This window comes from Denticeps clupeoides, chromosome 15 (genome assembly GCF_900700375.1).
Source record: "Denticeps clupeoides chromosome 15, fDenClu1.1, whole genome shotgun sequence".
In the NCBI taxonomy this organism is placed as follows: Eukaryota; Metazoa; Chordata; class Actinopteri; order Clupeiformes; family Denticipitidae; genus Denticeps; species Denticeps clupeoides.
In genome coordinates this window covers 3,684,823-3,710,995 of record NC_041721.1, presented here as the reverse complement: position 1 = coordinate 3,710,995, position 26,173 = coordinate 3,684,823, and the positions used below count along the sequence as shown (strand labels likewise).

The 26,173-nt window shown below is 44.3% G+C and overlaps 2 protein-coding genes across 6 annotated transcripts in view; one reads left to right on the top strand and one right to left on the bottom strand.

Annotated features, from left to right (window-relative positions):
• The window catches only part of LOC114764430 (lipase maturation factor 2-like), a 16,075-nt gene extending 2,424 nt beyond the window's left edge, over positions 1-13,651 (top strand). Inside the window, exons 5-15 of one of the 2 annotated variants that reach the window (XM_028954076.1) lie at positions 50-228; positions 307-445; positions 1,328-1,462; positions 1,624-1,729; positions 1,843-1,939; positions 8,898-8,942; positions 9,046-9,228; positions 9,568-9,736; positions 12,552-12,663; positions 12,770-12,878; positions 13,017-13,651. In XM_028954076.1, the coding sequence (XP_028809909.1) occupies positions 50-228; positions 307-445; positions 1,328-1,462; positions 1,624-1,729; positions 1,843-1,939; positions 8,898-8,942; positions 9,046-9,228; positions 9,568-9,736; positions 12,552-12,663; positions 12,770-12,878; positions 13,017-13,316 (1,574 nt within the window). In that variant the 3' untranslated portion in view covers positions 13,317-13,651. The remainder of the gene's footprint in view (positions 1-49; positions 229-306; positions 446-1,327; positions 1,463-1,623; positions 1,730-1,842; positions 1,940-8,897; positions 8,943-9,045; positions 9,229-9,567; positions 9,737-12,551; positions 12,664-12,769; positions 12,879-13,016) is intronic. The other variant, XM_028954077.1, reaches the window with a different exon arrangement.
• On the bottom strand, positions 8,657-26,173 carry LOC114764429 (uncharacterized). Of its 4 annotated transcripts, none has more exons than XR_003742506.1 (3): positions 26,113-26,173; positions 23,989-24,094; positions 8,662-9,774 (listed from the first exon to the last, which is right to left on the bottom strand). XR_003742506.1 is itself a non-coding variant. In XM_028954075.1 (3 exons), the coding sequence occupies exon 3, from the start codon at positions 19,868-19,870 to the stop codon at positions 16,598-16,600; it is 3,273 nt and encodes a 1,090-aa protein (XP_028809908.1). In that variant the 5' UTR covers positions 19,871-19,872; positions 23,989-24,094; positions 26,113-26,173; the 3' UTR covers positions 16,337-16,597. The 4 variants fall into 4 exon arrangements, 1 of the variants encoding a protein (XP_028809908.1); XR_003742507.1 differs by having other exon boundaries at positions 8,662-9,717; XM_028954075.1 differs by lacking the exon at positions 8,662-9,774 and adding an exon at positions 16,337-19,872.

Below are 26,173 nucleotides of genomic sequence, written 5' to 3'. Positions count from 1 at the left end.
AGCGTCCCCTCCCCCAGTAACGTTCTGGTTTCTGCTTCTGCGTCCTCAGCTCTCTCCCGTTACTTTGAGGGTCAGCCGAGCCCCACCCCTCTGTCCTGGTACTGCCACCACCTCCCTGATTGGCTGCTGAAGTTGGGCGTGGTGGTGCAGCTTGAGGCGGAGATCGTTGTGCCGTTTTTGTTCTTCGCTCCCATTCGCTGCCTCAGACTGTCCGCTTTCTACGTGCAGGTGTGTGATGGGTGGCCGCGCCCTCTGGATTCTTGCCAAGGTTTACGCATTTAACACCCCTTTTTTCTTTTTTTGAAGGTCCTGCTCCAAATCTGTTCGTTTCTGACTGGGAACCACGGCCTCCTGAATCTGCTGACCGCTGCGCTCTGCCTGTCTCTGCTGGACAGTGACCATGTCGGCTTCTGGCTCGGTCACAAGAAGAAGAGGAGAAGCAGAAGTACGAGCTGAGCGTTTTTAAAAAGCTGCTCTCTGTTGTCTGTGAACACTCTCAGTCATCCAGGGGGAGTTGTCCGGAAGTGGACGTCTTTCCTTAAGGTAGAAACGCTTCATTCTGCATCCACGGAACTTTGTCAATCTAAGAGAATTTGGGTGGCGACCACAAATTTGTACTCCAGATAAGTCACACCCCAGTCCTGCCTTGTTAAGGGAAACCAAAGCAGGGAGTGTGAATGGATGTGGATGCACTGAATTTGAGTTTTGGTCCCCTATTTCTCTCCAAAATCCAGCCTTGGTGCGGAATTACAGCCACTTTGATCCAGTCCCACAATAAGACTTCCCAGGAACGCGCCATTTCGGTGTCTGTAGCTTTAAATGCTAACAAGGAGGAGAGAGGTGGGACGAGGAGGAGAGCGGCCAATAGAAGTTGAGCGGGCATTTGCGGAAATGACGTCACTAACATGCAGCCAGGACGTAACCTTTTACGTCTGAGCAGAATGGCCAAAGCACTCTTTACACTTCTCACCATTTCTAGCCACTGCAGGACCATAGACTGGCTCAGGGAACTCGTATTAATGTTAAATAATCTGACTTTGTGAGATTTTCATTGCAGGGGACCTTTTAATAAACCTATTCAAGGCGGGAATGAAGTGTGACCTAAGTTCTGTGGATGCAGAATGAAACGTTTCTACCTTAATGAAAGAAACTCAACTTTCAGGCTGCTGTCTATTGGCTCATTTAAATCCAGGTGGTGGCTTCAGCGTTTGCTTTTATGAAACGTGAACCGTCACGACTGGTTATGAGGTGCAGCTCCGCCTCCACGTCTTTAATTGACTTTTCTGACGAACATTCTAACGCTGCCCGGGTTGACCCTGTTCCTCAGCGTGGACTCAGGCCGCCGCGTCGCTCCTGCCCCTCCTGTTCGCTGCCGCTGTCTGGGCTGTGGTCGTGCTCAGCGCTGTGCAGCTGTTCCGGCTGCGGGTCGACTGGGACGGCAAGACGGTGTCTTCAAAGACCAGTGAGTTGCGTTCGACGCCCGCCTGACGTTTTATAAAGAGGTTCAACTCGGCCCTTAACCTGGCAAATGTTGCACAGCCAGCAGCAATGTGGAAAATTATATATTCAGTGGGAAAAAACGGTGCAGAAATATCACTTCCGGGCCGCCTGGTCTCCTGTCAGTTTTCACTCAGCAGGAGTTCCAAGGCGTCCTGAAAGCAGTGGCCACGCCCAGCATCTGGTTGGCTGTTCTGTCCCTGACGTGGGAGGTGGTCTCTGCTCTGCTGGGGTAGGAGTGCGTGTATCTGAGTGTCTGTCCAGAGGTTTGGTCGAGTGCCTTGTTTATTCCATTCAGGTGTGTGTGTGTGTGTGTGTGTGTGTGTGTGTGTGTGTTCTCCACAGGTCTGTTTGTGTCCGAGGGACCTTTGCCAAGTTGTCCTCGCTCGTCCAGTCCCTGATCTTCAGCTCCGTTGCCGTGGCCTTGTTTGCGCTCAGTGTCGTAAGGTTTTCCTTTACTGTATATTTGGGTTTGGATGGTGATGGGCAGCCGATTCGAAGCCGTAATTATGCATTTTATATATTATTAAGTATGGTTGCTTTTCGCAGTGCAGCATTTGGCCAGCGTTTAGTGCAGACAAAACAACCCCAGAACTGATAGTCAGTCACTTTACTGACGTCCCCATTTAAATCCAGATGCAGCCTTTTCTATACATTTGTGTTAGAGTTATACGTCGTTCCAACACTTATTAAATAACTCGAGAGGTAAGACACGAAGCATTCCATCACATTACATCACGCTTCCAACAGTTCTGTGCGGCCTGACACGTCTCCTCCTTTTATTTGGTACAGGGCGGTACATTCAGACACCAGCTGGGTTTGTTCCGAACGTAGAACTTCGCTGTTGTTTAGCTCATGGTTGATTGCTTTCTCCATCTGCAAGCCCTCCGTTCGTTGTCTCCCCAACTTATCTTGCAACACATCCCTTGTCCCACGGTTTCTCTTCCAAGCATCTAATGATTAATATAGCTGGAGTCTTCCAGAGGTTAACATTCCAAATACAGATGTAATTTATATATGAGATATATAACAAAAAGGGTGATTGCATGATATTTTCCAACAATTTGCATGTTGGCTCCACAAAGAGATGCAAAGTGGTGCCAGACTTTTGTTCTGCTTTTGAATGAATCAAAATGGCCACAGAACTGAGCACAACATGAAAACATCATGTGTGAAAGATGTTTTTCTCTATTAATTAATTTGCTATGTGTAACGAATTAGCTCAAAGGGAAATATCTAGAATTAATTATAACTGGTTATAATTAATAATAAACATTTAGACTAGATTTGGGGATAAACTGTAGCAGAATTAATGTTACAATTACTTTATCTGTCCGTCCACGGAGCAGATAATATAATTATCTATCAATTCTGGGAACAATTACCCCCCCCTTTGGCCAGGAAAGGTAGCTTTCCCACTCTGCGTGCTAGCAGTAATTTAGCATGTAGCTTAAAAGGTCAACGTTCAGTGACTCAGCTGTGAGCAGCACACAGAAACAAACGATTGTGAATTTAAAGAATTTAATAAACACGGCTATAGCTAACATACAACAATTAGACAAACATATACATACAGGGTAAAGGAAAGTGATGAAAAGAGAATGGCAGTATTACACATCAATTAACCACAGCCTAATGAGAATCGTCAGAGAATTCTTATGTTCACCTTAAAAAGGGGTTTAAACGTGCATAGTTACTTGCATTGGTCCTTATTTCATGCAAAGAAGTCCTGATGTGGTAGGGTCGCGATCCTCCTTGAAGGTAAATTTTGCCAAAGAGTCAAAGTGTTGAAAAGAGGTGTCTCGGGAGGAAGAAGAAGTTCTGAGCATTCGTGCCTGTGTGACGCTCTTTTTGATGCTTCCTGGCACGCCCATCATGTGGCCTGAATGGCCAATCACAAGTGTGACATTTTGGCGGGAGAAGTTCCCTTTGTCTGGGTTTACGACTGACCGGAATTTTTATGGCTGGTCCAGAGAGAAACTGTAGTTCATTGCAGTTACAATTTCTACCTTATAGAAATTGTATGATGTATTTTGTGATCACATGGTATGCATCACTGTTTCAGTAGTAAGGAGAAGACACACTGCCAGACACAGCGGCAATCTTTCTCGCGCGGTTCTCTGTAGAGGTGAGTAAATAAACTTTGACTCTGTCTTGGGTAGCTTGTTTTTAAGAAGTGCTTGTGTTTTTGTTGACGTGACTAGGCGAGCTAAGTTAATGTATTAGCTTTCGCTGTCGTTATTGTTGTCAATCGGCGTCAGTTTCACCCGAACTAGGTACACGCCCACTCTTGCGTAGTCGTGAAACGGGTTATAGTCAACTCCACTACCTGTGGACCGCACCTGTAGTCACTCACAATTTGACCTGTACTTGTGGTACTACTGTCGCTGACGCGGTAGCGTCAGCCCTTGTGTGAAGACCCACTTGGGTAAAGACCTGCGACTCGTCCTGCGCGACTCTACCGAGCAGTAAAACCAAAATACAGGTAAATTCACCCATGCTCCTCTCCTACTTCTTTTTGCTAATCATGTCCATCCAGAACATTCCGCTCATTCACTCCAGGCGCCCTCCTCGATTCAATACAAACAGAACACGCAACACACATAACCTCCACACACTCTCCCAGGCCTCATCTTGCCACCCTGAGTACTTGTTCGGACTGTGGAACTGTCAGTCGGCAGTCAACAAAGCAGACTTCATTCCTGCTTTTGCTACAGAACGAAATCTCCAAGTACTCGCACTGACTGAGACCTGGATCCGCCCCCATGACTCCGCTACACCTGCAGCCCTTTCCACAGACTTCTACTTCTCTCATACCCCCCGCCCCACTGGCAGGGGAGGGGGCACAGGCTTGCTCATTTCCAAGGACTGGAAATTCACTCCCGTTTCTGCTATTCAAACAACCAGTTTTGAGTTCCATGCAGTAACTATTACACACCCAGTAAAAATGTCCATAGTTGCTGTATATCGTCCTCCAGGTCCGCTGGGGAACTTTGTAGAGGAACTAGACACAACTCTCTCCTCAATTATAGATGAGGAACTGCCCCTTGTGCTACTAGGAGACTTCAACCTCGATCTCCTCAAGCCACAAACCACTGACTTCCAACACCACACTTCTCTGCACGCCCGCAACGCACAGAGCTGGAAAACAACTAGATCTCGTACTCACACGCAAATGCTCCACAGCCAACACTTCTGTCGTTCCTCTACATCTATCCGATCACTCTTTTATTCACTTCAGACTATCCCCCCTGGCACGCACCACACCCACCTCACACTTAACACAATTTCGCCGTAATCTCCGTACCCTCTGCCCTACTCAATTGTCTTCCGCTGTCTCCTCTGAGCTCTCCCCCCTAGACATCCTCTCTATTCAGGACACTAACCGTGCTACAGACATCCTTTTCTCCACACTAACATCTTGCCTCGAGAGACTCTGCCCTCTAACCTCAAAACCAACACGTGCGACTCCACCCTCACCGTGGATCTCTGACGAGGTTCGTCGCCACAGGTCCCACCGTAGAGCAGCTGAAAGGCAGTGGAGGAAATCCAAGTGCCCGCTTCAACTTAATAAGTATCAATCTCTCCTAAAATCCTTCTCTGCTGCTGTAACTACAGCAAAGACCAGATACTTCCAGGACAAAGTAAACAACTGCAATGACTCTCGAAAACTTTTCTCGACTTTCAACCGTCTCCTGAATCCTCCACCCCCTCCCCCCTCCACTTCTCTCTCATCTGAAGACTTCGCCACCTTCTTCACAGAAAAGGTGGCTGACATTAGCAAACAATTCTCACCACCTAACCCCAGACCCCGTCCTGCTGTTACCTCTGAAACCAGGAATCTGTCTTCCTTTACTCCCCTCTTTGAATCAGACGTGTCTACACTTCTCCAGTCTAGTCACCCCACCACCTGCTCCCTGGATCCAATCCCCTCACACCTCCTTCAGTCCATACAGCCCACCATATTATCTGCTCTGACACATGTCTTAAACTCCTCACTCACAACAGGAACATTCCCCACTGCTTTCAAACAGGCTGTCATTACTCCCCTGCTCAAAAAACCCACATTAAACCCATCTCTACTGGATAGCTACCGCCCAGTCTCCAACCTTCCTTTTCTTTCAAAAATTCTTGAAAGAGCAGTCCTGGCTCAACTTTCCTCATTTCTCCACAAACATGATCTTCTTGACCCTTTTCAGTCTGGTTTCAGGAAAGGGCATTCTACTGAAACCTCCCTCCTGGCAATGATGGATGACCTTCGTGCTGCAAGAGCTGCCCGCAGATCATCCGTCCTTGTCCTACTTGATCTATCTGCTGCCTTCGATACAGTTAACCATGAAATTCTTCTCACCACACTCTCTGATTTAGGAGTCACAGGAACCGCACTAGATTGGTTCACCTCTTATCTCTACGACAGGTCCTTCAAGGTATCATGGGGAGGTGAGACATCTGTCCTCTCTAGGGTAACCACAGGGGTTCCACAAGGCTCTGTCCTTGGCCCCCTTCTATTCTCAATATACACTCGCTCACTTGGTCACATCATCCAATCACATGGCTTCTCCTATCACTCCTATGCTGATGACACCCAGCTCTATCTGTCATTCCCACCAGAAGATGCTACTATAGCAACAAAAATTTCGGCCTGCCTCTCAGACATATCGGCATGGATGTCTGAGCGACACCTCCAACTCAACCTATCCAAAACCGAGATTCTGATCTTTCCGGGCAACAATTCTCCTCAGCAAAACCTTTCAATTCAAATTGGATCGCTATTGTTAACACCCACGGCATCTGCAAAAAGCCTTGGGGTTTGGATAGATAACAAACTGAGTTTGAACCATCATGTTGCTGCGATCTCCAGATCCTGCAGGTTCACTCTCTACAACATTCGCAAGATTCGGCCTTTTCTCTCGCAACAGGCTACGCAGCTCCTCGTCCAGGCAATGGTCATCTCCAAACTCGACTACTGTAACTCTCTCCTGGCTGGAGCCTCTGCAGTCACCATAAAACCACTCCAGATGGTCCAAAATATGGCAGCCCGCCTCATCTTCAATCAGCCAAAATACACCCATGTTACACCTCTCCTTACCTCCCTCCACTGGCTCCCGGTAGCTGCTCGCATTGAGTTCAAATCCTTGATGCTTGCCTACAGGGCTGTAAATGGAACTGCGCCCTCCTACATCAACACACTACTACCTAGATACACTCCTACACGCTCTCTCAGATCGGCAAACGAAAGGAGACTAAAAATTCCTTCTTCACGGGGTCTCCGATTCCAATCATGTCTGTTCTCCGTTGTTGTCCCTGGCTGGTGGAACAACCTACCCCCCTCCACACGACTAGCCGAGACTATCACCACTTTTAAGAAGAAGGTGAAAACCCTCTTATTCCAAAAATATTACAGATAAATTTAACACATACACATGCATACACATTTAACAAACAAATACAAAATGTATAAATACATTATAATTTTTCTTAGTCTAGCACCCAACACTCTCCGAGCATGTTCTTCAATGACAAGTCTAAGCCTTATCAGGGCTCTTAGTTTGTATGCTTGATATTCTATAGAAATCGAACGAGAATTGCTGGTGTCTTCCCATTGTAAGTCGCTTTGGATAAAAGCGTCTGCCAAATAAAGTAAAGTAAAGTAAAGTAAAGAGAAGTTCCTTCTGACACCAAGAAAGGGACCTTTAGGAGGTAGGAAAGTGGAAATACACTTATACACTTAATTATAGGTAATTAGAGTTTACCTAATGTAAAATAGAAAGTTGTAACTAGTATAATTCATACAAGGGAACGTACACACAACGCGTGCATATACGGGATCCACTTATAATCACATATTCCTAGCACAAGATACAGACAATGCGTTTAAGTGTATTGCAAAGGTGGGGCCAGGCAGGAGGTCTTTATGGAATGCTTTGAAGCTTGGAACCCCCATGAGCAGTTTGCAGACCCAGCCTGTTTAGCATCTTGTTTGTGACAGTGGGGGAAGATGGGACGATCAGGCTGAGGGTCCAGGTTTGTAATTTGTATGTAAATGTCAAAGGTTAAAAGGTTCTTTGAAGATCAACCATCTGTGATCCTACGCAGACGCTACATTTGTGACAATGGGGGAAGACGGGACGATCAGGTTGAGGGTCCAGGTTTGTAATTGGTATGTAAATGTCAAAGGTTAAAAGGTTCTTTGAAGATCAACCATCTGTGATCCTACGCAGACGCTACACTATGTTATTTTTGTAGGGTAAACTGAGCCCAAATACATGTTCTGTCAAATTAAGTCATAAGCACATGATTTGAGTCATTTATTTGACACCTCGTCCACCAAGAGAGTCTCGTGGCATGGCGCCGCAGTCTCTGGTTCCTTAGTTTTCACAGGGGCCTGTGGATTTTGCTATGATCTTTGAATTACGACGCTTAGTGGTTTGTCTTTTGTTTGACGTGTCTCTCTGGGTTTCACTCCTTTTTCCAGAGCAGGGAAGAGTCGTGACTCTTGTTAAATATCGAAGAGAGGTTCAGCCATCTGGATTCTGACCTCTGGTTCTGTGGTACAGGAGGTCTTTTAGGGCTCCAGAACCGAGGAATGTGAAACTGGAGGATTTTGATAGTGAGAAGATAGTGCACTTTAATGCTGAATCAGGCTATATGGGTAATGGTTGGAGGAGCATCCAACCTGTGTGTGTGTTCCCTACATATTCACTGGCCTCACGATTCGATTCAATTACGATTTTCAACGAATCACGATGCATCCCATCAATTTTTCTACATTACGTCACATGATGAGAGTAAATTATGTTTTCAAATACAACAGTTGAGGTCCCATTCACCCATGTGGACACTTTGATTTGCTGTCTGCGTTCAGTCCACGCTCACCTGACTCCATAAACGGCAGAAATAAGCCTCATTCGGATGGCCGTGGCGTCAGGTGATCGCGGAATGAATTAAACTAAACAGTTTTTCTGCTCATTGGAGCAAATCTAAAGCTGCTTTCAGACCAAACATCTCGATCGTGATTTTTAATTTCAACACCACTATGATATTGTCACAATAATGTCACATTGTGCTAAAATAGTGAGTATAAATTTGAAAATCATTCATTTGAAATTTCCTTATAATAATAAGAAGAACAATAATAAAACAACTAATAATATTTATAAGATAAGAAAAATCCTTTATTAGTCCCATAAGTTGGAAATTTGCAAAAAGCAGTCATTACACAATAAAAAAAAATAATAAAAAAAAAATAAAGGCAGCAAAAATAAAAATAAAATCTATACCAATAGTACACCTTAAAAACCATCCATCAACCACCTTAAAAACTGAATAAATATTTATGCACACAAAATCTGCCTTTATTGTGCCTAAAAAAATCCTCTGTTCTCCTGTGTACTGTGCAGAGAAAACTCAACTTTCCTGATCCAATCTTGATCTCTTCATCGATGGTAACTTGAAAGCACGTTGTAAGTCGCTCTGGATAAGGGCGTCTGCCAAATGCCGTAAATGTAAATGTAAATGTAAATCCAATGACTGATCTGCCCTGTTCAGGTCCCGTACATGGCTGTAGACAGCAGCTCCAGCAGGAAGATTTTTCCAGAAGTCCAGAAGGCATACAGTGCTGTGCAGAACTACAGATTAGTGAATTCTTATGGCCTGGAAAGCAATGCATTTTGGGATGATGGTCGGCCTGAGATTATCATTGAAGGGAGCGTAGACAACACAACATGGACGGTAAGGAATCAATGTTTTAATTTGTATTCATGTATGAAAGTAGTTGTATCATATACTTTGTCAAAATGATTGATGACCTGTCAATATGAGGCAACTAATAGTCACGTTGTTTTATGAACAAGCCAAAGGGTGTTTCATTTAGGGTTTTCAGATGATATTCCACACAAAATGTTTTTAACATCATCTGTTCTCCACAAAAAAGGTTTTAAGGTGCTAACAGCAGACATACCAATAGGACTTCTGTTTATCAAACATACTTATGAAAATGAACAAAAACAGTCAGACTCAGAATGCAGTTTGAAATCAAAATGTACTGATGATCTCATCTTTGAATTCAAGGAGATTGACTTTCTCTACAAAATTGGAAATGAGAACGTGGCGCCTCCTTTTATGGGCCCTTACCTGCCACGACTGGACTGGTGGATGTGGCAAGCCGCCCACGCCCCCCGAGACCGGAGTCCCTGGTTCACAGTGCTGGTGCTGCGTCTGCTGCAGGGGAGACGGGACGGTGAGTCGCAGCATGTGCATGTACACACACCTGCAAGGCTGAGAGAGGAGGACATCACAGCACGTATCGTTGTAGGTCACATGTAGGTCACAATCTACAGTTTAAACGACATTCCTGCAGAAACATCGGACTGAAAACCTATTTCTGGTATAAAATATTTACCCCTGTACCCTGGAGTATCAGACATTATCGGGCATGATTTCTTATTCAAAAGGCTCAGTAATACCTTTTAGGTTTGCATTAGGATGCCAATGTAGGGTAACTTCAAGCCAATTGTCGCTGTGTTGATAAAGTTTTTGTCATTTGTTATGGAGAACAGGTCCATTATCTGGAAGGGTAGATGCAGAAGTAAATATTCTATAGATCCTCCGTCCATACGGGAGAGACACAGAGATCATCCCTGTTCAGGCTTGACCAGGGCATCAACACAGCTAGGACCGCCTCTGGTCATTTGCATGCGTGCACTGCCCTTAGTAAACCTGGAAGTGCACATCGCGCAATGCCTGCCAGATTACTGACCGGTTGTTTTGATTTATTGGGTCTGCAATATTTTAAGACCTTTACACTCTTTTTAAGGATTACTTGTCATTTTATTATAATTAAGGCCTTAGTTTAGACATTTTAAGGATCCGCAGAAACCCTGTGTATTTAGAAACGTGCACCATAGAGAGTATTTCTTATAGTTGCTTTGTGAGGTTCTGCAGCTGCTGCAGCATGACCATTGTTGTATATATGATGCATTTGGGGTTATAGGTCAGGTTTGATAATATGTCTGCGTTTTCAAAAAAAAATGCCAATTCAAAAAAAAATGCCCGTTTTAGAGGTGAACTTTTTTTTTGTGTGGACGGGGCCTTAATCTCTTTATGCCATTCGGTTTGGAACAGCTCACCTATGTTACTTTTTTGTGTTGTGCCTCTGTATCAGCTTGACATCAGAAGAACTAAAAAACAAAGATAACATTTAATAAGGACAATGGGCCTTGTAAAAACTGTGCTGTTCTGAATCATGTGACATGCCATAGAAGGCAATGCATGCATAACACACAATATGCAAATGAAGATGGGATCCATCTTATTGTATAGAAGTGATTGGGAATGCATAAAGAGGTGTGTTTTTGCATCAGAGAATAGTATAAACTGATTCGGGGCTTGTTGTTTTTCCGCTCGGGAAGAAAGACAAGTCCACGGCTGATGGATTTCAGTTTGTGCCTTTTGAAATAAAGATTGTCCACAATAATGTCCTGCTATGAGGATTTTGTGAATTTCTGCAACATTAACCAGTGCAGATTCTGGATTTGTCAGAGTTAAACCTTGTTCTAACACTTATTAAATAAATGGAGAAGGAAGACACGAAGCAGGTCGAGTTTGTTTACTTGCAAGGAGAGCAATCAGAAACGCACCCACAGGTTGCTGCCAACAGCTCTGTGGTTTCTGACGTGCCTCCTCCTTTTATTCAATACAGGGTGATACATTCAGACGTCAGATGGGTTTGTCCCGAACATAGAAATTCGTAGAACTTCACTGTTGTTTATCTCATGATGGATGGTCTCCTCCTTTTTCCATCTGCAAGTTCTCCGTTCGCTGTTTTCCCAGGTCCCGCCAGGTCTCGGTCACCTCGCCCTGGCGACCTTGTTTTGCAACACAACTCTCTTGTTCCTCGGTTTCTCTTCCAAGCAGCTAATGATTAATGCTGATGTCTTTTAGATGTTAACATTACAAATACAGATGTTGGCTAATGTTTAATATAGCTGATGTTTTCCAGAGGTTAACATTCCAAATACAGAAGTAATAGTAAAAGATGATTGCATGATAACTTATATACATTTTCCAACAGGATTTTATGTAAAGGACATTTTATTTAATAAAATGTGTATATATAGTTCTTCATAGAATAAGACACAACTTGTTGAATGACTCCAATCTCCAGAGTTTCAACACTAGCATGCCTTCTGGAGACAAAGTGGGGGGTGGCTCATAAATTCTGGAGCAGGAAGTTGGGGGGTGAAGGAACCTAGAAAGGCAGAACTGGGGGGAGGGTCTGTACTGGGTGCACCAGGGAACATTACAAAAAGGTGGATGAATGAGGGGGGGCTTCCCACAGAGAAGGACTTAAAACACTTTGGTTTTTTTTTTTTTTTGTTTTTTTTCTATTTCAGACCAATTAGTGAAAGTGACGTGATTGTCATTGTGAAACAGGACAGCACACACAAAAATGTGTCCTCTGCTTTTAACCCATCACCCTTGGTGAGAAGTGGGCCGCCATGGCAGGCGTTTTGTAACCGTAGGGCGTCTGGACAGTCCATTACTCGACCCTGATTCTGCAGGAACCGATAAGCACAAGGCCATGCCCCTCCTCCCCTCGTCTTGCTGGGCAAGACAGAAAATTATAGCATACAGGAAGAAAAAAATGTTCCTTAACATTTATTTTAATTAGTGACTCCTCTCGGCAACATGGCACCTTTCTGGCTTCAGGTGTTTCGAGGTGTGACCAACATCTACCATTAGCTTTCTCCGCTGGGTGAACTGTCCGGGTCAATTAAAACCAAGCCAGTCAATTGGACAGATGATATAACTGCCGACTGTTTTCGTGGTCGTCTTGGGACCTCGACATGCTCCAAATTTAATAAGAGTAGCTATGACCTTGGAGCTTACCGAGATATGGCTGTCTGGTCTGGGAGGCTCCATTACACACCGTTCCCATGGGAAACCAAATGCAGACGTTGCAGTATGATGTGAGGAATAAGTACACTTCAATAGCAGCACAGGTTCAAAATGTTTCAAAATCTCAATTAGTTACACGCTCTGCTGTCCCGCAGTTGTTCACCTGCTGCAGATGGATGAAGGCCGGTACCCTTTTCACCAGAGTCCTCCTCGATTCATCAGAGCCAAGCTCTACCGGTACCATTTCACCCAGAGGAGGGCGGACGGGTGAGATGCTTTTCTCTCATCGCTCTTCTCCTTTACAGTCCAGCTGACGTGCATCTGAAGCCCAACAAATGCTGCATTTTCTTTTTTTATTTTAAATCCTCATCAGCACTGAGTCTCCACAGTGGTGGACACGGCGCTACGTTGATGACTTCTATCCCACAGTGCACTTCACCAGCCCTGACCTGCAGCGCATGCTGACACAGCAGGGATTGACGGTAAGAGGCGTGCATCTTGAGAAGTTCGTCTGTGCACCATAAATGCTCTAAAGACTCTCCATACGTCTGTAGATGGGCGATGGGTCATGTGATGAGTGTGGTTGGTTGTGATTGGCTGCTGTCCACTGTTTCCTGAAGGCTGAGCTTCTGACCCCGCCCACTCCGGATTCACCCATTGGCCAGGCTCTGGCGTTGGCACGGAACCACATTAGCGCCCTGTCCGGCCCACTGTTGCTGCTGGCTCTGGCTGCCACCGCGGCATCCATACACCTCATCGGAGCAGCGTTCGGCCACAGAGCCCGGAGCGCCCCGACTGATCCCAGGGGCAGGAAGACCAAAGACGGTCAGCAAACATCTGACCGGCAGAGGAGCAGGAAAGAAAACCAGGAGGAGAGAATGCAGGAGTCGGAGAGGAGCCCCAGGAAGAGACGGAAGTGACTCTTAAAGCATCGTTTCCTCTCAGAAGCTTAATCACGTTTGGTTTTTCTCACTCCTCAATCCATCGTATACCGTCCTCCTAGGCAAACAATCCCAAACCCCGGTTTATTCTTTTTCTGTTATCTTTCATCAAGTCACGTTTTGGTTGTAGGTGGTGGTGATGTGCAAATCTTGTCACTGCCAAGATTTGCTTACTTTATGTGAAATGCACTGAATAATGACGATATGCTGCGATAAATGGTCACATAAAATGCATCTTGTATTCCATGACTGGTTTTGTAATGAACAATTTTGGGGGAAACTATGCTCAGAATAAATGAAATGTGTTTCCAGAGGTGAAAGTTAGAAACTACCCGTGTTGATTTGAAACATGCATGTCGGAATACTAAAACTTCAAACTCCACTACGATACTACAGGGGGAGGAAAGAATGTAATAAAAAAAAAAAATACTTTCAGAATATTTAAAACCACATAGCGCTGTATTCCAGTCCACCAGCTCAGCATTTTTTGCATCGATCTCACAATAATGAAAATGAATCACCGGCGATGGAAGTTTACTGCTCGACCCGCCCCGAAACACATATTCTAGCAAGCTTGTTGCTGCCGGGGGAGGGGCTGCCCTATGCAATGCCTGTTGAAAATGTCAGTTTTGCATCGATATCCATGCTAACTGGTATCATTTTAGTATATATATTTTGTTTTTATTTTTTAAATTTACATTTACAGCATTTATCAGACGCCCTTATCCAGAGTGACTTACAATCAGTAGTTACAGGGACCATCCCCCCTGGAGACATGGTTAAGTGTCCTGCTCAAGGACACAATGGTAGTAAGTGGGGTTTGAACCTGGGTCTTCTGGTTCATAGGTGAGTGTCTTACCCACTAGGCCACTACCACTAGGCTTACATCCCTTCTTTTAAGCACTTGTATTTATGTGTGGTTGTAAGTCTAATTTTGACTTCTTTAGTACAAATTAACGTTCCTACTGTTCTTACTGGAAATGTTCTCTTCGACAACTGGAACAGATAAGAGTGGATAAGAGGGTTCATTTGGGAGGCTGCTCTGCCCACCAAAGAATGTGTTTCGTTTTATACCCTACTGAAAACAAAGAACCAATGCCTGCCTGATAACTATCACTTAATGTGGGGGCAGAAGACCCCCCCCATCCTTTCCCATACAGGTCAACCAAAGGATATATGTTATACCTAAAAACCTAAACTCCTTCCCGCTACTGTGTTACTCGGTATGGCTACAATTTGGCAATAAAGTCAAACCCTTGAGCGGCAGTTCTTGTAATATTTGTGGGCCTCTGCAGCCCATATAAAGTCAGACTTTTTTTTTTATACCCCCAATGAACTCCCACAGACCTGCAGGTGAGCAGGAAATACAGAGAAAACTCTGGAGAGGTTAAAGGTCAGCCAGACCTAAGTGGTGTTGGAGAGCCAAATACGAGTGGCTTTACATTTCCTCTGTAATTCTCCCCCCTGTTCTCACATACACACACAATCTTTTAAAGCAGGAATGATATATGTTTTAAAATAATTTCTAGTTAAAGAAAAAATGGGAAAGGATTCATTTTCTAGAGAGTGGAAACTATTCCCCTTTTCCAACCAAAAAGTAAAATTCTTTTCCCTGTTTTTAAGGTACGGCATACATACCGATAGCCTTCTGTTTATCAACAAATATATTTATGAACATGAACAAACTTTTCAATGTTCTTTTCAGAAAAAAACTACATTTATTGACTATGCTCATTTCCTCTGAAACTGTCCCATCTACTGCTCTGCCTCCTGACCCCATGCTGTGACCCACCATCATCTCATGGACACACACACACACAGACACACACCACATTAGGCTGAAACTACATACCATAGATATCTTACATTTCACACTAACTTTGTCTATAGTATAATTTCTTTACTTTACTTTATTTTACTTGGCAGACACTTTTATCCAAAGCCACTTACAAGAGGAAGACACCAGCAATTCTTGTTCGGTTTCTATAGATTTTGAGTTTACAAAACTAAGAGCCCTGAAAAGGCCTAACTTGACAGGAATAGAACTTGCTAGGGAATTGCTAAGTGCTAGACGAATTTATTATTTTTTTGTTCAGTGTGTGTGCGCATGTGCGTGTGTGTTAGATTCGTCTGAAATATTTTTTGAACAAGTGGGTTTTTAACAATTAGAATTAGATTTATAATTGGACCGCATGCATATGCAATTTGAAGCAGGAACAAAACAGTTAGACACCCACACACGTTTGCCACTACCGTGAGGGCCCAGGTGTGCTGGTGGTGCAAGAGGTAGTGTATAACAAGGTAGGCCCTATTCGGATCAGTGTGGTTCCACTGTCTGGCTGGCCATTTCTTATCTGTGCATGCCAATATGTTGTTCTCCACAACATATTTTGGAAGCCAAATAAGTCATTTGTGTATTAAAGGCAGTAAAAAGTGTGCAGGAAACTGCATTGTTCTGAGTGAGTTCCTAACACCCAGCCTCAGTCATTGCATGGGAAACTTGGAGGGCCAGCAAAACAGCTACCCCACACCTGCATGATGAGCACAAGGCTTGCCTTATATGGAGTTGTCCGTCACCCTTATCTTTGTGGAATGTGTGAGCTTATCTTCTGTGCGCGGTACGAGCAGACACTGGTGCTGTTGTTGCGAAATCACTGGCCCAGGTTCAAATCTCACTTACTACAAACCTGAGCAAGGCACTTAACCCTGAGTGCCTCCTGATTGTAACCCATAAACGCTGTAAATGTAAATGACATGTGCATTTTAAGTACATCTTATGAGCTTGATCATGTAAGGGCCCATCTGAGACCAGATGAAAATACCTAACTCACTATCCATGACCTCTAAACCCTAATCAGGTTGTTTATTTATATTTTTCTTGTCCTTTAATTAATTAAAGAGGCACTTTAATGTTTAACACCTTGTTCTTTCAGTGACATCAGTGAATAATAGTGTAATATTTCATATTGTTTTTGTGAGTGAAATACCTCAAACAGAAAAATGATACAAAAATATTCTTTATTTCGTCAATTAAAAGATATTTCCCCCCCAATACATCACAAAAATGAAGGAACACAATAGAAAAAAATATATAGATATTTTATAATTACATTACAAATGAGAAATGAACAGGAGAGGGCAATGGAGTTGACAAAAAAAAAAAAATTTTATCCAGATTTCTTGGTTAACATGAGTTACTACTAGTCATTTTTTCATTCGTAAGCCTTCCCGATCTTTACATTTTAAGCAGTGCCTCCAATTTAAAACAAAAACAGTTTCGGATTGAAATCCCGATGCATCCTTGGAATTCCCTTTCGCTCAATCTTCATCCATTTTTTTTGTTTCCGAAGCACTTTGTGACTGTGTTGTTTCTGACCGGCTCGCTTACGTGACTTGGGCGGCACAAATGCACTTCTCCAGGTGCTCATCACCTTCTCCTTCGCCGAGGTCTCTGGGGGGTACCTGACTTTAAGCGTCAGGGGCGAGACATGGTTATAAATTCTGTATTCCGACAATGTCTGGTCCTTCTTTTGTGATCCATACAACTTTAACATGACATTTTCGTTGATTTGGTGAGTCTTGTTCATGGTTGGTTGAGTTGTCTTTAGTTTTTTTTTATTTGGCGAGTAGTCCAAGGTGTCTTGCCGATTGTTGACCTCCACTCGTTTTCTGTTAAGGTCTGTAAAGTCAGTGGCCTTTACATGGCTTTTTGAGCCATCATTAGATTTGTCAGAATCTGGCTCTGGCTGTGGTGAGGTGACATCATGTGTGGACCCTGGGGTGCTCCATATCCTTGGGTTCTCATGCAACTCATTGCCAAACTCCAGTGACATGGTTTCCGGTAACAAAGCCTGGTCTCCATGTTCTCCATCCAACTCCTGAGTCTCAGCACTCTCCGTCTGACCAGCCAGGGACCTCAGTGGACTTGTCTGAGTGGGACAGTTTCCCTTGGAACTTGTGGCAGGAGGCTGTATGGAGTGCATCGGATCATCTTGGTTCAGAGAGATCCTGCAGGGAGCCTGATCAAAGTCAGTTTTACCTGGAGACGTGGGCTGAGTTTCAGAGATCAGGAGTTCTGAACATTGCTCCTCTTTTGGACAGGAAGTCTGCATTATTGAATTGACTGTATGCACTGTCTCAGAGTCTGATGACAAAACTGAATGAGGTTCACCTGAGACCATCTCAAGTTCCTCCCCACCTGTGGACGGTCTGCTTGCATTTAGCTTTTGGCTCACATAAGTGCTATTCTCCAAGAGGTCCTTAGCCACAGAAAGACATGCAGATGATCCAGTCTCCATGGGTTCCGGATCTTTGTTTTCAGAAGTCTCAATTTTTGGTGCATCGTGTAAAACTGCACACCCATCTTGGTCCTTTAACAGCTCAAAAAACCTCTTTGCATCTACAGATGACATCACAGTGACACCCAAAGGCATTCCAGGGTCACTGGGGCTGTTTTTCTGTTTGTCCCGGTCAGCAACACGACTTTGGTTTGAGCAGTGAGCAGTACTATAGATTGTAAGCGCTTCTTCGGGTGACAAAACCGTAATCTTTATTGACAGCATGCTGTCATCGTTGTCCTCCGGCAAGTCTTGCTTGGTTTCACGTGGATTCTGAGCTTCTTTGGTGTTGCCCACAGGATGAGATCCTTTCAGAACTGTCTGGTCATCACTGGTTCCAGTTATGAGGGACTCTGTGTCAGTGGCATCTTGAACATCATCGGTGCGTTTACACGGGTGCACAGGCGCATCGATGACATACCTCCATGAGGATGTAAACACCTCCTCTTTGAAAACACGGTCAGTCTCCAGAGCGTGGTATTTCTCAGAAGCGTTGCTGTAATACAGCACCGGATCTGTCACTTTTGGAAAGTCACGCGCCTCTCGCAAGATATTGCTGAACGTGCCTGCTTTTTCAGTCATTGTGAAGTTCCTCCTATTGCCGCCCCAGAACAGCTCAAGTAAAGTAGCCAGGAAATCACAGTTCTTCTCCAGAGGCTCTTTTTGTGATTCTTGTTCAAGCTTGTTCACCATGTCCTTCAAATCTGACAGCGTGTACTCCTTTATAGGTTCCTCTGGTTCCTTTAGTTTACTGTTCTCGTCCTCAGTGCTTGCATGTCGGGCAGAATCGGCCGGGCTCGAGTTCTCCCCGCAAGCTTTTTCCAGAGCCAACACAACGTCCCTGACCTCCTTGTCATACTCACTTGTGCATGACTCACTGGACTCTTTGTCATGGGTGCTTTTTGCTCTCTTTGTGCTGGTCTCAAAAAAATGATCTAGTGCCTTTTTAGAGTCGAGCAGCATTTCCCTGATTAATGAATTTCCCCTCTTTCTGTGTCGGACAGGATGTCTGTCATCCTGAGCAGATGGTTGGTGGGCGCTGCTTTTTTGCACTGAGGAAAGACCAGGGCTTGGTCTGAATGGTGCATTGTTACTCTTATTTAATTTCCTTACTTGCTGAGGAAGAGTCTGATGTCTTGAGGGTGCTGGTCTATTGCCGGCCTGCTGTAAAGCCTGGCTTAGTGATCCCTGCTGGGACTGCATGACCCGATTGGCAAGGTTGGAGGTACTGTAGTTTGGATTATTGATGTTGGACATCGGTAGTGACGGATGGTCAGGGACCCTCTTTTGAGTGTGTGTGACGGGATAAGGGGGGGGTGGTTTTAACAAGTAGTGTTGATTGCAATTATTGTGAGCTGTGGTAGAATTACTGAACCTGGTGGTAGTAGTAATGTTGTCCAGTGTTGTCTGTAATCCAGAGTATGTGATGGAACTTCTGGAGGCAACGTTGTTTAGTGAAGTGGGATTGCTGCCATAGAGTGACTGAGTTCTGAGTTGCTGTGCCTGCAATGATTGAAGGCTCTGAATGTTTTGTAAAGTCTGGGATGACTGGAGAGGTCTTTGATTTGCATATATCCCACAGAATCCAGTAGAATCGGGTACATATTCAGTCATGGTTCTGCTACAGTTCAGGCCTGTCACATGTTTTGGGGTAGAAGAATTATTCCATCCGACATGGACAGGAGCTGGCTGGACACCACTCGGTCTTGATTGCTTGATTTGCTTATTGAAGGGTGATGATGGAGCTTGTGCTGTATTGGTCATGTCGTGTCTACTACAAACACCCGTATTATCACCAGTAGTATAAAACTGAGTGCTTGACATTGGAAATCCTACATTTGTCGAGGCTGGCACCCATGTCTGGCCCGAACAGGTATTTGGATGTGTTCTCTGTAAATTCTGTTCACCATATTGTGTCTGCGTAAACACCTGACTGGGTGTACCGGGGAATTTATGGTAAACCTGTGTGGAGGTTTGCTGCTCCAAGTATTGTCTGTTGTCTCCACTTCCAAGGGGACAGGGACATGTTGCATTCTGTGCTGTGTTTTGCCTCTGAATGCCGCTGACCATTGATGCTGGGTTCATCTTGAAGCCTTGATTTCCATTACTGACTAGTTGGTTGGTGATGATGTACGTTTTCTGGTCCACGATGCACCACTTGTCCTGCATTATGAGGTTCTGTGCAACCATTGCCATTTCTGGAGAGGGAATAAAGATTCACTTGTGTTGACATCAACATAGTTTACAGTTCCAGAGAGAAATCAGACCTGCTTACATTTTTCCACTCTTTGTTATATTGCATCCGTTTGCTAAAATCATTAAAGTTCATAATTTTTTCACATTAATGTAAACACAGCACTGACAGAAAAACACAGAATTGTTGACATTTGAATTATCACATGGTCATATTTAACTCAGGCGCTGTCCATTTCCTCAGATCATCGTTGAGATGGTTCTACACCTTCATTTCAGTCCAGCTGTCTTTGATTATACTGTTTGGACTGGATGAGGAAAGCCACACCCCTGTCCATATAAGACCTTACAGCTCACAATGCATGTCAGACCAAATGAGAATCATGAAGTCAGAAGAACTGAAGAGAGAGCTCAGAGACAGAATTGCAGCAAGGTTACATTACATAAGATGAATGTGGCCAAGTACAGGGATATCCTGGACAAAAAACCTTCTCCAGAGTGCTCAGGACCTCAGACTGGGCCAAAGGTTTACAGTCCAACAAGACAATGACCCTAAACACACAGCTAAAATAACAAAGAAGTGGCTTCACAACAACTCTGTTGTACAAAAAAATGCACTGTATTAAACGGGCACAACAGAGGTTACAAGAATGAACCAATGTTACAGAAAAACCCAAAATAAAAGAGGCAGCTTGGCCCTCATGAAACAGCGAGAAAATGGGGGAGGGACCCCCAGCTCCCGATGGAGGAGGAAGTGCCAGAGCACAGCTCCCAAAATATATATATATTTTTTATACTTAAAGTCCCAAAAGGTTGTCACAGACCAATCAGGATTGTCTTTTCCTGCATCTGCCTTATTCAAAAAGATACACGAAGACAGTGGTTATCTTCCCCCGACTTTCTCGCCATGACACCTCAAGCCATTTGCTGGATTTTGACACCTCTTTTTTGGGTGAGGTTCGCAGCGTGACAAAGACACAGGCAGGGGTCCTTCACGAAAGACAAAAACACAAAATGCCATGAACCTGGGATTTCCCATCTTCCACTGTTGTTGAATGGCCCTGCCAGAGCCCTGATGTAAACCCAATTAAGCACCTCTGGAGAGTCCACCACCTGCCAAACTGGAGATGATCTGCAAAGTGGAATGGCAGAGGATCCGCAAATCCAGGTGTGAAAAACTTGCATCTTTCCCAAAAAGACTTACGGCTGTATTAGATGATTTTACTAAATACTGAGCAAAGGGTCTGAATACTTAGGAACAGGTGATATTCCAGTTTTTCTTTTTTAATAAATCAGCAAAAAATTCAACAATTCTGTGTTTTTCAAACTATATGGGATGCTGTGTGTACATTAACAAGGAAAATAACAAGGAGCGGAAAATTTAAGAGGGTCTGAATATTTTCTGTACCCACTGTATATGCTTATACAGTGCTGCCACGAAGAGGACAGCTCACAACCCACTTGCACAGCTAGCAACGCTAGTGATAGTACAGCTAGCAACTAGTCACAGTACAGCTTGCAACCCGCTTGCACTAGTGGCATTACAGCTTGCAACCCGCTCGCACTAGTGGCATTACAACTGGTAACCCGCTTGCACTAGTGGCAGTACAGCCAGCATCCCGCTCATGCTAGTGGCAGTACAGCTAGCAACCTGCTCGCATTAGTGGCAGCACAGCTAGCAACCTACTCGCGCTAGTGGCAGTACAGCTAGCAACCTGCTCGTGTTAGTGACAGTACAGCTAGCGACGCATTCGTGCTAGTCACAGTACAGCTTGCAACCCACTCAGATTAGTGGCATTACAACTGGTAACCCGCTCACGCTACTGGCAGTACAGCCAGCAACCCGCTCGTGCTAGTCACAGTAGCACAGCTAGCAACTCACTTGCACTAGTGGCATTACAGCTTGCAACCCGCTCAGACTAGTGGCAGTACAGCTAGCAACCCGCTCGCGCTAGTGGCAGTACAGCTAGCAACCCGCTCGCGCTAGTGGCAGTACAGCTAGCAACCCGCTCGCGCTAGTGGCAGTACAGCTAGCAACCCGCTCGCGTTAGTGGCAGTGCAGCTAGCAACCCGCTCGCGCTAGTGGCAGTGCAGCTAGCAACCCGCTCGCGCTAGTGGCAGTGCAGCTAGCAACCCGCTCGTGCTAGTGGCAGTGCAGCTAGCAACCCGCTTGCATTATCTGTTGATGATGTTTTTTGTTCCATACTTTTTGTGGAAACATTATGTAATTGTTAAAAGTCATATCATCAGACATATCGAAAGAGTGGTTCAACCACAAGCGCTATCCATTGTTTCCATCCCATATGAGAATTCATGCATTACCTTGTAAGCTTTAGGGAAAAAAAGAATATTCATTATAGGCAACTCAATATTAATTATAATGGATGTTACATAAAGAACATATATAACCAAGTGGGCTGCACACTTCTGTACCTAGCTACTGGTGTGGGTGCAACCAGGTCACAGCAGGATCAAGGGACTTGGCTGGATGTTTAGAAGGTGGTCTGCCTGACTATGGAATTCAAAGATTAACTCCTCTGCACAACCTGAAGGTATCAGACACTCTCTACTTATACTACTGTAATCATGGGGTTCAAATCCCGATCCACCAAGGTGCCACTAAGCAAAGCACCGTCCCCACACACTGCTCCCCGGGTGCCTGTCATGGCTGCCCACTGCTCACCAAGGGTGATGGGTTAAATGCAAAGGACACATTTCACTGTGTGCACCGTGTGCTGTGTATCACAATCACAATCTCTTCACTTTAAAAAAGTACTAGGGAAGGAGGAATCACATTGGTTTCTTTGTGATTTCTTTGTTTGGCATACTGCTTTGTCATTGGATAACATGTACAAGATTTTATTATAATGGTATCAAATATATGTCTGTCACCTATCACACACATACATACATTTTATTTATACATATCAAAATAATCAGGAAATGACAAAAACATTCCTGTCTGGGGCTCATGTCTGACCAGCACACTGTTATGTCTGTCACAGAACGCATAGTTCCTTTCGAGATAAAAGTTGCAGAATGGGCGGTCCGTGTGAATGTGTGCTTTCTTTGGGTCAAATATAAAATAATAAAAATGTATAAACCTACACAGCCTTGTCCTGTCTGTAGCACTAAATTTCCCTGACAAGGTAATGGTGCTTACGCTGTCGGCTCAGTTTTCCTGGAGGTTTACCATCAAGCACATTCCTGTGATGTCAGTATAAGTGCGCCCATAAATTTGCCTGGGACATTTGCTTTAATGTCCTAGCTAATGGAACGGATTGGATATTTATGCCTACATGGTCTTGCTGATGGACCCAAACAGGATATTCCCACGGAGACCAGAGGACTCCCCAATGCACCGAAGGACATGATGGGCTTCGCTGTGCATGGCTGACGCACACACACAACTCTCAATCGGTCGTGTGTTTTATGGACCCGAGGCCATAATGCTACATAATGCAGAAGAGGCGCAGAATCTGACATGCGTAGATTATACATCTGATGTCTAAACGAGTCCAATTTCTGAGAGGACTGTGAATGATTTGCTTAACGAAAATCTTATGGAAGAGTCAAGCAAGGCATATTATTCAGGAGGTACTGGGACTGGCATGAATAAACCCATATAAAATCACCAGAACCCTCAATTCAGCACGAATGGGATGGAACGGTTGGATAAACCTTCTATTTAGTTTCACTGACCGTTCCTCTCTGTTTAAAATGTTCCATGTCTGTGGCCTACACTGAAGAGATATTATGACCATGAGTTCACAACAATCTATCACTGGAGATAGTTAAATTATGCTGACAAGATGTTTCCCTTTATTTTAAGACAAGGTACGGCTGCAGATAACTCCTTGGGTGAGAAGGGAAAATTGCATTTAAATAAGGTGTCTTGACTACTGAGTCAGACAAATCTGTACAATATTTCTGACTCTTATCCGTCCATGATCCAATGACTTTTTCTTATATCTTATTAAGTAAAGCAAATTTTAGATCCTGGTAGACGACTAAAGTGGAGAACACACGTATTGCTTATTTTAAAATCACCTTTCATTCAGTTTGACATTAAACTGTGCGCTAAGAAGTAACCTGCTGAAAAAAAAAAAAAAACGTCTCACCTATAACATTGCTCTCCAACAGAATTAGCTGTAGGGTTGTGCTTCAGACCCTTCTCCGGCAACTTGACGTCCGTCTTTGTGATGGCATCCACCAGTTTTTGCAATTCTGTTAAAATAATTTTTTTTTATTAGTATGTATTTAAAAGCATAGCAAATGCTATTAGTTAATATTGTGAACTTTTACACAATCACATTTGAACTACGTGCCATCAGAGAGAACCTAACGACAGTATTTAGGGGCACGCCATATGAAGAGGTGTGGCATACAACAATTTATGGCCAGATTAGTATATCAATAGGCACACAATCACACAATACAATTTATGTTAGAACATACTAAATGGGTCCTTGTGGCCATTGTCTTTTTCGGCCATGTTTTAAGATTTGGGACCATTGTGGGAAATTCCATTGGAGGTTGATTTTTTTTACTTACACTCCAATTTCTGTATTTCTAACACAGCCTGTAAGACAAAACAGCCAATGAAACAGATAATTTAACACATTCAAAGTATAGGTTGTGTGAGGGATATACAGACTCCTCTGACTGGGACAAAGGGCAGAATTGTAAAACAGGCCCTGAAATAGTCATTAAGTCCTGCTGCGAGGGGGAAGGGATCAACATACGTTCACATGACCAAAACATCATTTTTTACAAAAAGCAGACAATTTCTTTCACCCATTACATGTTAAATCTCCAGATGTTTGATAGACGTTTGCCAACTAGCGTGTAGCTGAAGCTGAAATCCACAATTAACAGCAAAATAACAAATCTACACAACAAAGCATTTTAAAACAAATGACGTCAACACATGTAAACCGGCGATGCATTCAAGTGTGTGTTTGCAACATGACGCTGCTGCCACTGTGACTATTCTTTCCATTTTTGAAGGAGAGAAACGACACCTTCTGTCGAAAAATGCGTTTGACAGCTGGTGCAAACGATTTTGTTAATGTAAAAAAAACAAATTTGCACTGTGGATATCGAACATAATTGCTGCAAAATTGGTATTTCACACATGAATACCTTGAGCACTGAATAAAACGTCTAAGCACACACACACACGCACAGGACACTTTGTCACCCAAAGGGTAAAAAAACACACTCGCCCACGAACCAGAAGACCCAGCTTCAAATCCCTGTCACGCCGGAGTCTGATTTAAGGAATTTAAGGCAATGGGGGCAAGGGGAAAACACACAGACAAAAACCAGAGGGATGTCCAAAAACACTTCAAACCAAGCCACCACGCCACGCGCTGAAAGAGGGGCTCCACTCGGTCCTGGGCCTGGTGTGGGGACCTCACACTCACTCCCATCAGGCCCGTGGGAACACCACCAGTCTCTTGCACACACAAACACACCGCAGACTCCGGGCCTCGTGTTGGTGAATCGCTCTGCAGACTCCGGATCAGGCGGGTCTTTTATGGGGAGGCGGATTAGACACAACCGGCCAACCAGGGAACGCGTGTGACAGCAGACACGCCATGTGCACACCAGGGCGACACAGTCTAGTACTCAGGGGGGATGTGAGCGTGTGAGCAAGACACAATAATCCTGGGCGTCTCCTGGGGGACTGTCCCTGTAAATACTGATTACTGCTGTAACTATTAAGTCGTCTGTGAAGATTCTCAGTCATCCAGGTGAATTTGTCTGAAAGTTGAGTCGAGGACTTTCATTAATGTAGAGACGTTTCATTCTGCATCCACAGAACTTTGTCAGTCTGATTGACAAGGAGATTGACAAAGTTCTGTGGATGCAGAATGAAACGTCTCTACATTTTAGAAAGAAAGGCGTCTGGAAGAAAGGCTGTAAATGGAAGAAGGAGCGGGGTGGGTGGGGGGTGGCGGAGACCCATAAATCCAAGGGAGAACTGGTGGAGCATTCAAACTTCTTCACGCCGGTCTGCGGCCGCGATACGCTCACGTGCTTTTAACACGTTCATTCTGTCCGCCTTACAAACCCCAACAACTCGGTTTTTTATTTCTTTTTTTTTGCAGACGAGCATCTTGCAGACGCTGCACGTGCAAAAAAAATGTAATATATATATATATATTTAACGTAATTAATTATTTGTATTCTCTAACACAGCCACAAATAACAACCATCTACACCATCGGAGCAGTTACCTGCGGTTCGCCCACCTCGCTCCGTCTCCAGCGCAGCCACCAGGTCCAATCTGGCTCCGGG